Source organism: Coffea eugenioides, chromosome 3 (assembly GCF_003713205.1).
Source record: "Coffea eugenioides isolate CCC68of chromosome 3, Ceug_1.0, whole genome shotgun sequence".
In the NCBI taxonomy this organism is placed as follows: domain Eukaryota; kingdom Viridiplantae; phylum Streptophyta; class Magnoliopsida; order Gentianales; family Rubiaceae; genus Coffea; species Coffea eugenioides.
The window spans coordinates 14827923-14842812 of NC_040037.1; the positions used below are offsets into that span (position 1 = coordinate 14827923).

Sequence of the window (14890 nt, forward strand, 5' to 3'; positions counted from 1 at the left end):
TTGAATATAGGAGACATGAACCTTATCTTCTCCATAGGGCTCGAAGTCTATATGCCTTAAAGACCTGTAGAAATTAGAACAAATGCTTCTCCGTACATCTTTCTATTTGTTTACGGTTATATGGACTTTCGACCTAGCACGACAACCATCTCTTCAACACCTACTACATTGGTGGGCCGACTCCGCGACCCTTTCGATGGGAATGTGGCATAGGTTTTCCTATAAATAGAGATCAATCTGCACCAGCTTCCTCATCCTTCTCAAAATCAATCTTCAATACATAAATTTTCCTTTGTGCAAAAATGGGTTCCAAGACACTTCTTTTCTTTTTCATTTCCATGGCTGTAGTTCTAATGATTACCTCAGAGGTGGCTGCCAAGTCAGTTGACAATTGTAAGAAATTTATTCTTCAATTCACATTTCATCATTTTTTCTCTTTCTAATTTATATGCGCCATGTTTTAATTCAGCATTTAGGACCACAGCGTTTAAGGTTTCAGAAAGATTTTTGTTGTACATGTGAAGTGCCGGAGTACTAACAAAGATGGCTGTGCTGTGGTTAAAAAGATTGAATACACCTCTCCTTTCAGTAACTGGATTCTAAGTGTCAAGCCTTTCCAAACGTGGGAGTTGGAGTATGGTCGTTTGTGACTGGATTACTTTTCCTGCATTTTTAGAGTCAAACTATATTTTATAAGATTCTCGGTGCATTCAATCTCGGAGCATAAAATATGGATTTAAGATTCTCGGTACATCTCGGTGCATAAGATTTTGAACATGCTGTTAATAAATCTTTATATTTATTAACTTTCAGAAACTATGATTCGCTATGATAAAATAGCTATTAGTTGGTAGTAATTAGCCATTTTAAAGATATCTGTAAAATAATAAATTGACACATACGTTAAAAGGCAAATTTTCAGAAGAATTACGATGTGTTTGCTAAAATACTCGGTAACCTAAAAGCGTGTACACAATTTGGTCCAAACTTTACATTTTCAAAATTGCGATTACATTTTCGTAACGCCCATATCCTATTTATCTTTATTGCAGCCAAGACAGTTGAGACAAAGGAGGAAGGAGAAGCCAAGTACCATGGAGGTCGCTACGGAGGACGCCATGGAGGTGGCTACGGAGGAGGGGGTGGCGGCCATGGTGGTTATGGACATGGAGGGTACGGGGGTGGCGGCCATGGTGGACATCCTGGTGAGGCTGCAGATGCTGAGCCTCAGAACTAATAAAGCCAGCTTCTAGCTAGGTCATGATTAATCATGAATGCTTAAACAGGCTTGCCATTTTAAAGATATCTGTAAAATAATAATTTGACACATACGTTAAAAGGCAAATTTTCAAAAGAATTACGATGTGTTTGGCTAAAATACTCGGTAACCTAAAAGCATGTACACAATTTGGTCCAAACTTTACATTTTCAAAATTGCGATTACATTATTTATCTTTATTGCAGCCAAGACAGTTGAGACAAATGAGGAAGGAGAAGCCAAGTACCATGGAGGTGGCTACGGAGGTGGCCATGGAGGAGGCTACGGAGGAGGCCACGGAGGGTACGGGGGTGGCGGCCATGGTGGTTATGGGCATGGAGGGTACGGGGGTGGCGGCCATGGTGGACATCCTGGTGAGGCTGCAGATGCTGAGCCTCAGAACTAATAAAGCCAGCTTCTAGCTAGGTCATGATTAATCATGAATGCTTAAACAGGCTTACTATAATAGTATGTACTTTGTAACGTGAAATACAAATAAGAGCTGGATCAGTGATCATGTAATATGCATTCCATGTATTTGCTAGTTCCATTTAAGTATATGTGTGTGTGATTTTGTGTGTCTTTTTTGAGCACTTTTGAGGTGATGGCAAAATGTTTTCATGCAATATGAAGTCAATTTGGCAAGTTTCCACTAAAAAATGAGTAATTTTAGTATTTCAAATTGACAACAAAGCGAAGGCTAGTTTTTGGTTGGTTTAATCTGTAAATCAGTAAACCATTGGCAAATTGCTTTTTTTTTTGGGTATACTTAAACTAACCAATATGGTGGATAAGCTGAAAAGAAATGGTAAGACCAAATATTTAGTGTAGCCATACATAAAGTGATGTCAAAAGCATACAGAAGATCTTGTTTACTTTGTTTTACGACCTCACTCTCTCAAACCATAGCACAAATGCCTGAAATCTAATTGACTAGTTGACTGAGTATGACAGATTGAACATTGTGCTATTCTCAAGTACAAAAGAAAGGTAGATTACAATGAATTTCAGCCTCGGATTAACACTTGTCCATGACGATGTTTAGAGGCAAAATAATGGTTCCAATAGTACTTCAACTTTAATCAGTGATCCTATTTTGATCTTTAACATTTAGAACTGTGTATTAGGTCCCTTAATTTGAAATTTTGGTTCTAGAAATTTGTTTCTAACTGGTCCCTCCAAGCCAAAATTAAGTATGTTAACCCTTGAGGTCATGGTGCAGTACTTGTTTTCCTCCTCTAAGTGTAAATATGGGACATATTATCCTTAAATATGAAAATATTATCCTTCTGACGGTTTACATAAACCTAAAAAAGAAAGGCCTTGCTCTTAACAAATAACAAGCAAAGTACTACCTTAGTTTATAAAAATTTGCTAACTTTATTTATCATTATTATTAGTGTTAGCATCATCATCATCTGATTTAAAGTCCAATAAACTCAAATATGCATGACATTAAACATTAACCCAACAAAAATAAGAAGAGATGTTAATAAAATAAACAAAAGAGAGTTCTTTTCCTTTTATCAATTTAATTTTCTTTGTAATTGTAGAGTACATGATAATTTTGACCTTACAAAGAAGACAAAAAGATAAAAGTAAATAATAATTCCTGTATTTTTTACCTAAAAAAAGGCAAACAAAGAAATAAAAGTAAAAAAAAATGTAGGGGTAGTTGTTTATTGTAATTTTTTGGCATCCTTTTAATATAAATATTTGTCATCTTCCCCGTAGTATTGACTACCCAAAAATATTCTGTTGATTACGTGAAAATCTCCCTTTTCTTATTTTCCTTAAAATTTTCTATTTTTCATGTTGAATTAATCTCCCTTTTCTTTGTATATATCACTTTCAGTTATGACTTCAGGCTGAATAATAATAATAACACTATATTACAGTTAGCAAAATTCTATAACTATAAGGCAATATTAGGTTTGTTATATTTTTTAAAGAGAAAATTTTCATTTCTTTTAGTTTGCATAATTTATTGGAAGGATAATACTGTTGTTTTTGGTCAGTCGACTCAGTCAATCATTAAATACTTAATCATTAGAATGTTTGAGCAAAGGAGGACACTTAGTGGGCGAGACGAGTGCATAGTGCTTTGCTTGCAGGAACTTCATCTTAGGCACCAACCGATTGCAGCTGGAGCCCGAGGAAACCGCTGAACCATAGAAGTATAGTCCCAGCAAACAAAAAATAGATCATTAATGGATGTTCAATTATTCTGGTCAGATAACCGGCAACCAGAGGGCCCTCTTTAGCCTTTATCTTTAGTGACCAGTGGCAGGAACGGTTGCAGTCCTGGCAATTATGTGCATTTTGCACAGCGTATAATTTTATTTGCACATGGTGTAACTTACTTTCAACAGCATGTAATTTTAGAACAAAATTTTGTGAGTTCCACACATATTGTTAAAATCGAGATACAAGATGAAATCTAGACCATACATTTTTTTTAGCCAAATCTTAGCCGTGAACAGCTCAGGAACGGTCCACCTGATGACCGTCCCTGCCCCATATCCTATCTTTAGATACCTTTTTGGTAATATGATGAGATTCTCTAATTTGTCAGATAAAGATTTAATGGCCAAATGCATTCCAGAATGAGGTTGGAAGGCCTTGTTTTCCCATGGGGGAGGAGAGATCACGGGCCTCACAAGTTACAAGTTCTATTCTAGTCCAGTCGAGAACGGCGTCAAAACCAATTTCATCTATCATAATTCATTTTAACCAATTTAATCCTCAAACTAAATTTTCACTTCCAATGTAGGACTTTTGTGGCCACATCATTACATTTTACACATTCCGGGTCCGTTTGGTAGGGAGTAAAATATTTTCTTCGGAAAAAGTCTTCCACAGAAAATCTTTGACATGAAAATAATTTATTTTCTCTGTTATTTTCTGGTGTTTAGATACTTATTTACAGAAACACCCAAGCCCGTTGTAATGACTGAGCCCATGTTACTGTGATTAACTTATTCCTCTTTTAGCATCCTTGTCGGCTTTTCTTCTATCATCATCGTCATCCATTTCCCACATTTACATCTGCTGAAGAACCAAAACCATGCATAGACGTACTGATCATCATCACCAACCTTCACCCAAATATAGACAACTTGAACAGTCCTTTGGATCTAGATTAGTTAATCTCCAGAGATTTGAGTTTGTCAAAAATTTTTGCCTTAGCATATGTCTGTGTGTGTGAGAAAGATAAATAGAGCACAACGAAAAGGGTGCATGTGTAGGAAGAGGGGGAGGAAGCATGGCGACGTGATTGCTTGACTTCGATGTTTCCATTTCTTTAAGATAGGGAAAATAACTTCAGTTTCTTTTTTGCGGAAGTTATTTTACGCCATCAAGCGTAAAATCTTTTCCAAAAGAAAATATTTTCCTATGTTATAAATGAACCAAACACTTGAAAATTAGGAAAACATTTTCTGAATGTTTTCAGTCCTAACAAACAGACCCTTCATGAGGCTGAGCAGAAGCATAATTGTCATACGGGACTAATGATAGGTTGCAATTTTGTCATTTATTTTGTAATTAATTTCCCCTATTACCTTACCAAATGTGTATTAATTGTCAGATTCTATTCATTTTTGAAAATTTGTAATTATTGCAGGGAGTAGAACAAAATACCATAAAAAGATGCCAATTTGACGGTAGCTAGCAGAAGAGTTTGAGTGGTAACAAGAGACACAAGACCAATTGAAGACAAAATTGAAGATTGTTTCCTTATCTGATAAGGAAAGTATGGCAGACTAGTAGCAGTAGGACTCTTTCCTTTTGTTGGCTCCTGTAGTTGTATAGTAGGAAAATAAGGAGAAAAAGTAGCAGTCAATTCTGATTCCTTTTTGGCTTTGGACAATTTCGTCTTTTAGTGGCTTGGAGTCCACCGTATGTGAGGACTTAGATAGAAGACAGTTAGTCATTCTTGGTAGTTTTTTGCTTTTCTTTCTTTCTGCATTCCAACGAATTGAATCATCTGAATCGAAGACAATGGCCGCAACTGTTCCTACAACTTTGTGTGGATTTTTCTGATCAGGGATGAACTAAATCTCTTTTTCTAGTCAAGGAACAACGGAGGTTTTGGTTTATCTAAAAATTATGAGATTGAATTAATTTTATTTATTCCTCTTATTTACTGGTATTTGCATATTTTCTGTTTGTAATATTTATGGTTGTTTTGTTAATTGAATATCTTGGGCCCGGACGTTGAATTAATTTAGCAACCTGATGTCAATTAGAGCGTTAAATCTGTAATTATTTAATTGCACTAAAATAGTGGTAACTGACATGATTAGATTCGTGTCAGGGGAATACGCAGACTAATATAAAATAACCCTGGTAGTGTGTTATTTGATTAGAATATGGCTCCTCTAATACGTAAGGCAATTGGAGAATTAAGTCTTACGGGCGTACCTAAGATTATTTCTCAATTAGAGTAGTGATTGACGGGCGTACCTCAATCATCGACACAGTAAGGAGGAGTTGACTGTCATCGCTTGTTTGACAGTTATAACCTATTGATTAGTTAATAATTGGAATTATCTCTCACTACAAGAAAAAAGGTCATTAGTGACAACATTTCCTAGTGATGACAAAAAGTCGTCACAAAATGAGGTTGTTTAGTCACGACATTGAAGGTTATCACAATTGATTCAAAGTAGCTAAGTTTTCAGTGACTACCCTTAATTGTCGTCACAAAACTACTTCGTGCCATGGGACTTGGAAGGCACGAGTTTTGCGATAGTGACAACTTGATAAAAGTTGTCAGTAATTCTACCACTTTCTTTGACAACTTTTCATTGTTGTCACTGTTTATATTTATTGACGACCAATTTTTGCCAATAAAACTATAGCATAGTTAGTGACAACATAGTATCATCACTAACTTGAACATCTCCAATGCATTTATTTAATTGTGAGCCTCAATATTAATTAATTTTTTTAAAATTTGATGATTTATTAAACTAGTCATAGTTACTCAAATAATAATAGGTTTTTAATTGAAAAAAATTAATGAAAGTTTCTAGTTAGAACAACTATATAAACTATTACAACTTGAGAAAGAGTACATTTACCAGTTCTTTGAATTTAGCAAAAACTTTTCATCCATTATAATTTTTTAATAAATATGTTAAGAAGTAGTGATTAGAAATACATTAGTAAATTTAAATAAAAATTGAAGCTAAAAATTGACTTGAATTGTCTTGATTGACCAGTACTAGAAATTTGTTCAAACTAAAAATGAAAAAAAGTGGCGCGGAACCACTCTTGCTCCCCACATCCAGATGGCTTCAGTACTCTTCACACTCTCAATCCCTTAGTCAACTCCTTTATTCTCAACCCCATTTTTTCATTTTCCAGAACCCTAGCAGCAACGGAGGCAGCAGTCGCCGTCATCAAAGATGCAGATATTCATGAAAACCTTGACAAGGAAGACCATCACCCTTGAGGTGGAGTCTTCTGACACCATCGATAATGTCAAGGCCAAAATCCAGGATAACGAGGGCATCCCCCCAGACCAGCAGTGCCTTATCTTCACCGACAAGTAGCTAGAGGACGGCTGCACCCTAGCCGATTACAACATTCAGAAGGAGTCCACCCTCCACCTCATCCTCTACCTCCGTGGTAGCGCCAAGAAGCGCAAGAAGAAGACCTACACCAAGCCCAAGAAGATGAAGCACAAGAAGAAGAAGGTCAAGCTTGCTGTCCTCCAGTTCTACAAGGTCAATGCTTAGGTAGGTCCTCTCATATCTCTACTTGTTTCCCTAATTTTTCCCCAATTAATTTCCCTAAATTTTTTCCCCAAGTATTTTTTTGCAAAATTTTTTGGTGGCTAGTTTGAGTCATGGATTTAATCATCTCTTTCTGCAAAATTTGCCTTACTTTTTTTTTGCAAAATTTTTTTGGTGAAGGAATTCAATGTGGGGGATGAAGAATTCGGAGACATTCATGAGCATGACTGTTTGGCTTCCCGTGGAAAACAAAGTTGTATCCTTAGCTTTTACAGTTGTGTTTGAGCTTAACGTGCTTGGCTACCATTGAAAAACAAGGTTGTGTCCTTTGGATAATTGAAGAATTTAGCTTACCTAATTTCATTCTGCGATTTTGAAGTGTTCTTTGGGACTAGTATCTTCCCGATTGCTGTTTACCCTTTAGGGTCCTCTCCATCTATTTTGCATCCCCTGGACAGATATACATATGTCTAATTGCATACAGTACGAATGCCTGAAACAAAAGATAGGATCTTTGTGCCTAATTTATGATCCTTTAAAGGAAAACCAAGAGAAGATGGATTAGTCCTTAGTCTTGTAATCGTCTCAAGAGGGATGTAGCAAGTATAAAGAGGCAGGCCAATCTCTGAAGACTTAAGTTCAACTTCCCTGACGATTAATTAACTTTTTTAATTTTTTTCTGAAAAAAAGAAAAAAATTTAAGTAGATTTTATGTAGTGGCTGATACCTTCCTGATGCATCATATTTGACAGATATATCTCTTTCCATTCCTTAGCAATAAGCTAGTCTTTCCCTTCTAGTCTAAACTAGACGTTTTGGTGCTGCTGTCTGATCTATGCTTTTGTTGGGCTTCTGGTTTGTTGATGTTTTATTGCATAATCAGTTCACTATTTCAGCATTTTTCTCCATTACTGACCAACAGAAAGTCCTTAACTTTCTTTTTCCTTTTTTGCTTTTTGGTGTGAGTTTCACTGTCCCGCTTGCTTTCTTTCTCCTGTCTATTACTATTTTAATATGTGAACGAGTATCCATATCTGTATATACTTTTCTTATGGATGGGATAATTTATAAGGTTTAGTTGGATCTAACGTTTGGCTGTTGTTTGCAGAAGTGGTACCTAAGTGATACTGAGGATGAAGATATGCTTGTGAGTATAAACATTTCCTGCATGATTGTATAGAAGAATTCTACAGTTTTTTAGCCTTGACTTTGTTAAGCTAGTTCAAAAATATCAATTCAAAAATATCAGGTGGTGATGGACAGAAGTTATATTGATCCTTTTCAGGAACATAGTGAGAAGCTAATTGCGGTGGATAAGAAGGATGATCTTTAGATTTTATAAGAAGCCAAGTTGATAAACTTATTGAGGACTTTAATAGAAATGGCTCTTGACTGGCATACTCCATCCTCTATAAGTGTGTACATTCTAGTGCACTTAACAGGTTTATTTTTAGACTTATTGGACAGGGAATGGTAAGAATTCTTATAATCCTTATCCCAAAATACACATTTTGGAATTAGTTTGATTGATCATTGATGTGCATGACTTTACGAGTGACATGTGCTTATTTTGAATTCCTTTGTGTCAGCATGGGCCAATAGAAACTATGAAGTTGCTCATGCGTGAGATATCTTCCTCAGAGATGATGTGTGTGATCTAGAGCTCATGGAAGGTAACAAGTTGGCTGAGTGCAGAGAAATGCAGAATTCAATCATGACTATACTGATGTTGCTTGAAATTTTTTTTAGGACTGGACATCATATTGCATGGGAGGCAAGTGAAGCAAGTTATTTTGTATGTATCTCTGACATCCAATCCACTTTGTTAGTTTATTTAGGTAATTACCTTTTTATACTCACGTGTTCTTTTGATTGGGGAAGGAGATAACCCTTCTACCACAAATGAGTAAAAGCTTTTTTAGTGATAGCATCTGGATGTATCTCTCTCTGAAACTGATCAATTCCTATATCAATATATATATATATATTGCCACCATTCATATGTTGTTGCACATTTTGCCACCATTAATCTGTTGTTCTGTTTTGGACATAATTTACTCTCTTCATTTATTTTCAGAACTAGTGAATTTGGGCTGATTTTCATTTTGAGTTTGAATGAGAAAACTTGTTTTCATATTTTCTCTAAGTTACTTTAAGTATCCAAAAATGAGTGTGAGAATTACATACTTGTTATCATGTTTCTTCAGTATAATCCAAAGTTCTATGTTTTGTCAAGTATATTAACCAACAGAATTTTTTTTTCAGATTCAATATTAAATGTATGTCTCAAAGAAAAGTTACTTAGATATTCCTATCAATTGACTTTCTTCTTGATTAATGTGCATGTTAGATTGAGCAGGCCTCTGATTAACAAAATGCTTTGAAAACTAGCCTTCAAATCAGTGAACCTAAAATAACCAATATTTTTAACTTTAAACTTTAGATAGCTTCAAATATTTTGCAAGAGTTGATCAACATTCATAATGATGCAAAAGTCATATAAGCAATCCAAGATCAAGTCGGAGATGATAAGGCTATCTTTATTGAGCGAACAGTAGTAAAATCCATTTGTTTATTTTTTCCCTTAATTTTCAATACTTTAAAACACCCTGGTAAAAATCAGATGTATTGGTCAGTTCCAAAAAATTAGTGATAATTATTGAGGGTGCTATGTTCAGCAATGTTGGGTTTGTTCTCTTTGATATTTACTTGCAAAAAGTTTGCAAAACTTTAGGAAGTTACTGAATTTATACGGTTGAATTAGTACAATCACATTTTTATATCTATACCTAGTTGTTTGTCGGAAGTTCTAAGTGCTTTATCTCTTACTTTGCTCTTATTTAGTCGCTATCTAGATGATACTTAAAAGAAATGATTTAGCTTATTTTCTTGCAAATTCTTTCTCTTTCTTGTCTCAAGTTTTTCTTATCACCTACTAATAATTGAAGTACTTCACTGCAGATATGTTGCTCATTATAGACTTTTGGAAGATCAGCAGCAAGAGTTGTTAATTGACTCAAGAACTACAGAGAAAATCTTATACTCAAGAAATGTTTCGACAACACAATTTTTTTGGGACTTGGATTTGTTTTGTAAAACTGCATTGACTTATATGTGAAATTTAGGCCAAATACCACTTATCAAACTATTTGTATGGTGTTATTGAACTTGATTATGATATTCGAATGCTTAAAATGATATTTTGGCATTTCATAATGTAATGGATGCCTTCATTTGTTAATAGTAAAGCATTGTCATTTTTTTTCATTTTTAAGATATAGTTTAGCAGGAAAATCATCAAATTTCATTGTGGTAAAGTGTTGTCACTGAATTAGATTTCTCCATTGACAACCACCTATTGTTATGAAATTGAAAAGTGTTTAGTGACAACAGAAGTTGTCAGTAATTAGTTTATACCAGTTGACACTATGGATTAGTTTTAGTGACGACATTACTTTGTACATCATTGACAAGATATTATGTCACCACTAAAATTACAACAATTACTGACGACACCAGTTGTCGCAGAACAGTCTCATTCACTGACGACTTTTAAGGTTGTCACTGTATACTATTACCGACGCACCATCAGTGACGACTCTGTGATGACTAGAAAGTTGTCAATAAAACTTATCAGTGACGATTTTTTCTTTTTTTGTGACGAAAATGGCTTGTCACTAAAAACCAATTTTCTTGTAGTGTCTGCATCGATGATCAATTAGTTGAACCATTGTTGAAGTTATTTCTTGACTAGAGCTTAGTTATTATTACTTTGATTTTAATAGTTTGTCATTTAATTTTTAGTTGGCTATTTATTTTTTATTTTACTTATTTCGAACAGTTTCATTATCGCCACTGCTATAAAAACCCCCCATTATCAATTTGAATTTCAAGAGATACAAATATCCCCAGTTCCTATGGATTCGTCCCTGTTTATCACTATTTACAAAAATTAACTTTTGTTTGAGCAGATTTTTATTATTGCACAGGCTCGACAACCTATCAATTTTTGGCGACGTTGCCGAGGACCGACATTAATTCATTTGTTTCTTTTTAAGTTTTATTTTATTTCAATTCTCTGATATTTTTTTACTTTATGCCTCGTTCTTCTCGTACAAGTGAATTGATTTTTGACCTTGAAGTAGAGAAGACTGCACGCCGAACTAGGAAAGAGACTAGACAGCTCAGAGAGGAGCAATCCAGTGTTGCATCTCAGATACTTGATCCAGAGGTTGAGTCGACAAACTTGCGTGATGACAATTCGAGATTTAGACCAAGAGGAAGTCACCATGGCGAATGCACGAACATTGAGGGAGTTGACTGTACCTAATTTAAATCAATAATTCTTATGCATCACTTTCCCTAATTTGAATGGTAATACCCCATTTGAGTTGAAATCTGGGTTGATACATCTTTTACCATCTTTTCATGGCCTTTCAAGTAAGCAGCCTCACAAGCACTTGCAGGAATTCGATGTAGTCTGCACTAGTATGAAGCCCCCTGGAATTACTGAAAAACAAATTAAAATGAGAGCGTTCCCTTTTTCACTCAAGGACGCGGCGAAGGACTGGTTAAATTATCTACCTCCAGGCAGCATCACAACTTGGGAGCAGTTGAAGAAAATTTTTTTAGAAAAATACTTTCCTGCGTCTCGGGCTGGTATTTTAAGGAAAGAGATATGCGGCATTAAGCAACACCCAGGCGAGTCTCTCTATGAGTACTGGGAGAGGTTCAAAAAGTTGTGCATCAAATGCCCTCAACACCAAATAAGTGAGCAACTGCTCATCCAATATTTTTATGAGGGGTTACTCTTCAGAGATAGAAGCATAATCGATGTTGCAAGTGGAGGAACGTTGGTGAATAAAATTCCTCGAGAAGCATGGGAATTGATTGAAGGGATGGCTGAAAATTTACAGCAGTTTAGTTCAAGAGAGGATGTCCCGACACGTAGAGTGAATGAGGTAGAAACATCCTCTATCCAACAACAACTCTCTGAATTGACATCTTTCGTGCGGCAACTGGCTGTGGAAAATGCCCCACAAGCCAAAGTATGTGGGGTTTGCACTGCCTTAGGTCATTCTACGGAGATGTGTCCGCTGATTCAAGAAGAAAATGCAGAACAAATAAACATGGCTGGACACGCACCGGCGCCAACAAAGCAATATGACCCGTATTTGAATACCTACAATTCTGGTTGGAGGGATCATCCCAACCTCAGCTATGGAGGGAATAGGCAATCCAATTTTATGTCGAGTAGACAACAAGGGTATCAGCAGTAGTATCAATCTCGACCACCACCTCCTCCGCCGAGCTCCAGTCCATCTTTGGAAGAGATGATGAAACAATTTATGGCTAGTACTACGACATATCAGCAAAAGACGGACTCCGAATTGCAGAACATAAGAAATCAAATGAGCCAGATGCAAGCAATGCAAAATCAGATGAATTAGATGGCAATAATAATCAACCACCCGGAATCCCAAGTTTATGAAAAATTGTCGTCTCAACTTGAACTGAACCTGAAGAATGTAAGTGCAATGACCTTAAGGAGCGGGAAGGAAATTCAGGAACCCGAACTTGTGATTTCGAAGGATAAAAATGAAGATCGAATTGACAAAAAACTTAAGGAGGAAGGAATGAGAAATGCAAATCCAAAGGTAATTCCTGAATCTATAATTAAAATTGGAACTAACTCACCGCCTTTTCCGAATAGGTTAGAGAAACCAAAGAAGCAAGATAAAGAAAAGGAGATTTCAGAGCTATTTCGAAAGGTGGCAATCAATATCCCTTTGTTGGACGCGATCAAGCAAGTCCCAAAATACGCTAAATGCTTGAAGAACTTGTGCGTCAACAAGAAAAAGTTGAGGGGGGATGAGCAGATTGTGGTAAGTAAGAACGTTTCAGTGATTCTACAAAGGAAACTACCACCTAAATGTGGGGATCCAGGTATGTTTACTATCCCCTGTAAGATTGGACATTCTAATATCAAAAATGTCATGTTAGATTTAGGGACTTTTATTAATGTAATGCCTAAATCAATCTATGATTCCCTAAATTTAGGACCTTTAAAAGAAACAGGGATAATAATTCAATTGGCTGATTGTACATTTGTTTATCCAGATGGGATAGTTGAGGATGTTTTAGTACAAGTAGATGGATTAATTTTTCCTACTGATTTTTATGTGCTTTACATGGATGGTAGAAGTACCTCAAATCCATAACCCATTATATTCAGAAGGACATTCTTGAGTACTGTCCAAACTAAAATTGATGTTAGTAAAGGTGCTCTCACAATGGAATTTGATGGAGAAATAGTCTACTTTAATATTTTTGATACAATGAAATATCTTGTTAAGTCTCATTCTGTGTTTGCTATTCATGCTATTAATCCCTCTGTACAATAATTTTTTAAGTTTGCTTGTAGGGGTAAATTCAAAGTTGCTGCGAACAAGTATCAGGGGATGAAAGCAATTTATGAAGTGAAAATAAATAGAAAATTAAGAAAGAAGGTTGCACTCAATGGCTATTTGGATCCCAGAGGAAGGCCACAGATTATAAGAAAAATTGAATTACATCCAGATTGAAGAGTGGTGTTTAACGTTGATAGGTTGCAATTTTATCATTTATTTTATTATTAATTTTCCCTATTACCTGATCCGATGTGGATTAATTGCTAGATTCTACTCACTTTTGGCAATTTGCATTTATTTCAGAGAGTAGAACGAAAATACTATAACGAGTGCCAATTTGACAGTCATCAGGAAAGAGTTCGAGTAGCAGGCAACCAGGAGCATTTTTAAAATATCAAGACGCGACTCCTTTTTGGTAATTTGCGGAAGATGGCGTTCAAAGGGAAAAAAAAGTTGGATTCTTCTTCGGGGTAAAAGAAGGGATGCCGCACAATAGCAGGGAGCATTAGATAGAAATTAGAAATAGGAGACAACTAGCAGATGACCTGGAGCTTGAGCTTTTGACTTTTCTTCTTTAGCTCTTAGTAGTTTTCTTTTCTTTCTTCGTATGTCAGACGAGGTGAAGACAATCAATCACCTTTTGTAGCTTTGCTATCTTTTCAATAGTCGGATGAAATCGAATTGTCTCAATTCTCGGAGTCAATGGCCGCAACTGTTGCTTCAATTTTGTATGGATTTTTCGCATCCGGGATGAATTAAACCGGCTTTTCTAGTCAAGAAACAACGGAGGTTTTGGTACATCTAAAAATTGTGAGATCAATTTAATTTTATCTTTTTCCCTTATTTATTGATATTTGCATATTCCCTGATTACAGTGCTTATGATTATTTAATTAATTGATTGTCTTGGATCCGGATAATGAATTGATTTAATAATCTATTATCAATTGAGGTATTAAATTCGTAATTGTTTAATTGCTTCGAAATAGTGACAACTGACATAATTAGATTTGTGTCAGGGGAATACGCAGACTAATCTAAAATAACCCTGGTAGTGTGTTATTTGGTTAGAATAGGACTCCTCTAATACGTAAGACAATTGGAAAATTAAATCTTACGGGCGTACCTAAGATTATTTCTCAATTAGAGCAGTGATTAACGGGCATATCTTAATTACCGACACAGTAAGGAGGGGTTGACTGTCATCGATTGTTTGGCAGTTATAACCTATTTATTAGTAAATAATTAGAATTGCCTTTGCATCGATGATCAATTAGGTGAACCATTACTGAAGTTATTTCTTAGTTAGACCTTTAGTTATTATTACTCTGATTTTATTAATTTATTATTTAATCTTTTGTTGGCTATTTATTTTTATTCGAACCATTTACTTATTGTCATTGCTATAACAAATCTCCCATTGTTACTTTGAACATAAAAAAGAGACAAATATCCCTAATCCTTGAGGATACGACTCTA

At 35.5% G+C, this 14890-nt stretch overlaps 1 protein-coding gene and 1 non-coding gene across 4 annotated transcripts in view; one reads left to right on the forward strand and one right to left on the reverse strand.

Moving 5' to 3' along the window:
• Positions 1–260: 260 nt before the first annotated feature.
• Positions 261–14890, forward strand: part of LOC113764831 (cold and drought-regulated protein CORA-like) — a 40256-nt gene continuing 25626 nt past the window's right edge. The window contains exons 1-3 of one of the 3 annotated variants that reach the window (XM_027308844.1): positions 262–393; positions 1053–1286; positions 1714–1840. In XM_027308844.1, coding sequence (XP_027164645.1) covers positions 303–393; positions 1053–1237 — 276 coding nt within the window. In that variant the 5' untranslated portion in view covers positions 262–302 and the 3' untranslated portion in view covers positions 1238–1286; positions 1714–1840. Of the gene's footprint in view, positions 394–1052; positions 1287–1464; positions 1841–14890 lie in introns of those variants that run through there. The other 2 variants (XM_027308843.1, XM_027308842.1) reach the window with 2 other exon arrangements.
• On the reverse strand, positions 11664–11770 carry LOC113767217. Its single transcript, XR_003467936.1, has one exon. It is a non-coding gene; the product is annotated as a small nucleolar RNA R71 (small nucleolar RNA).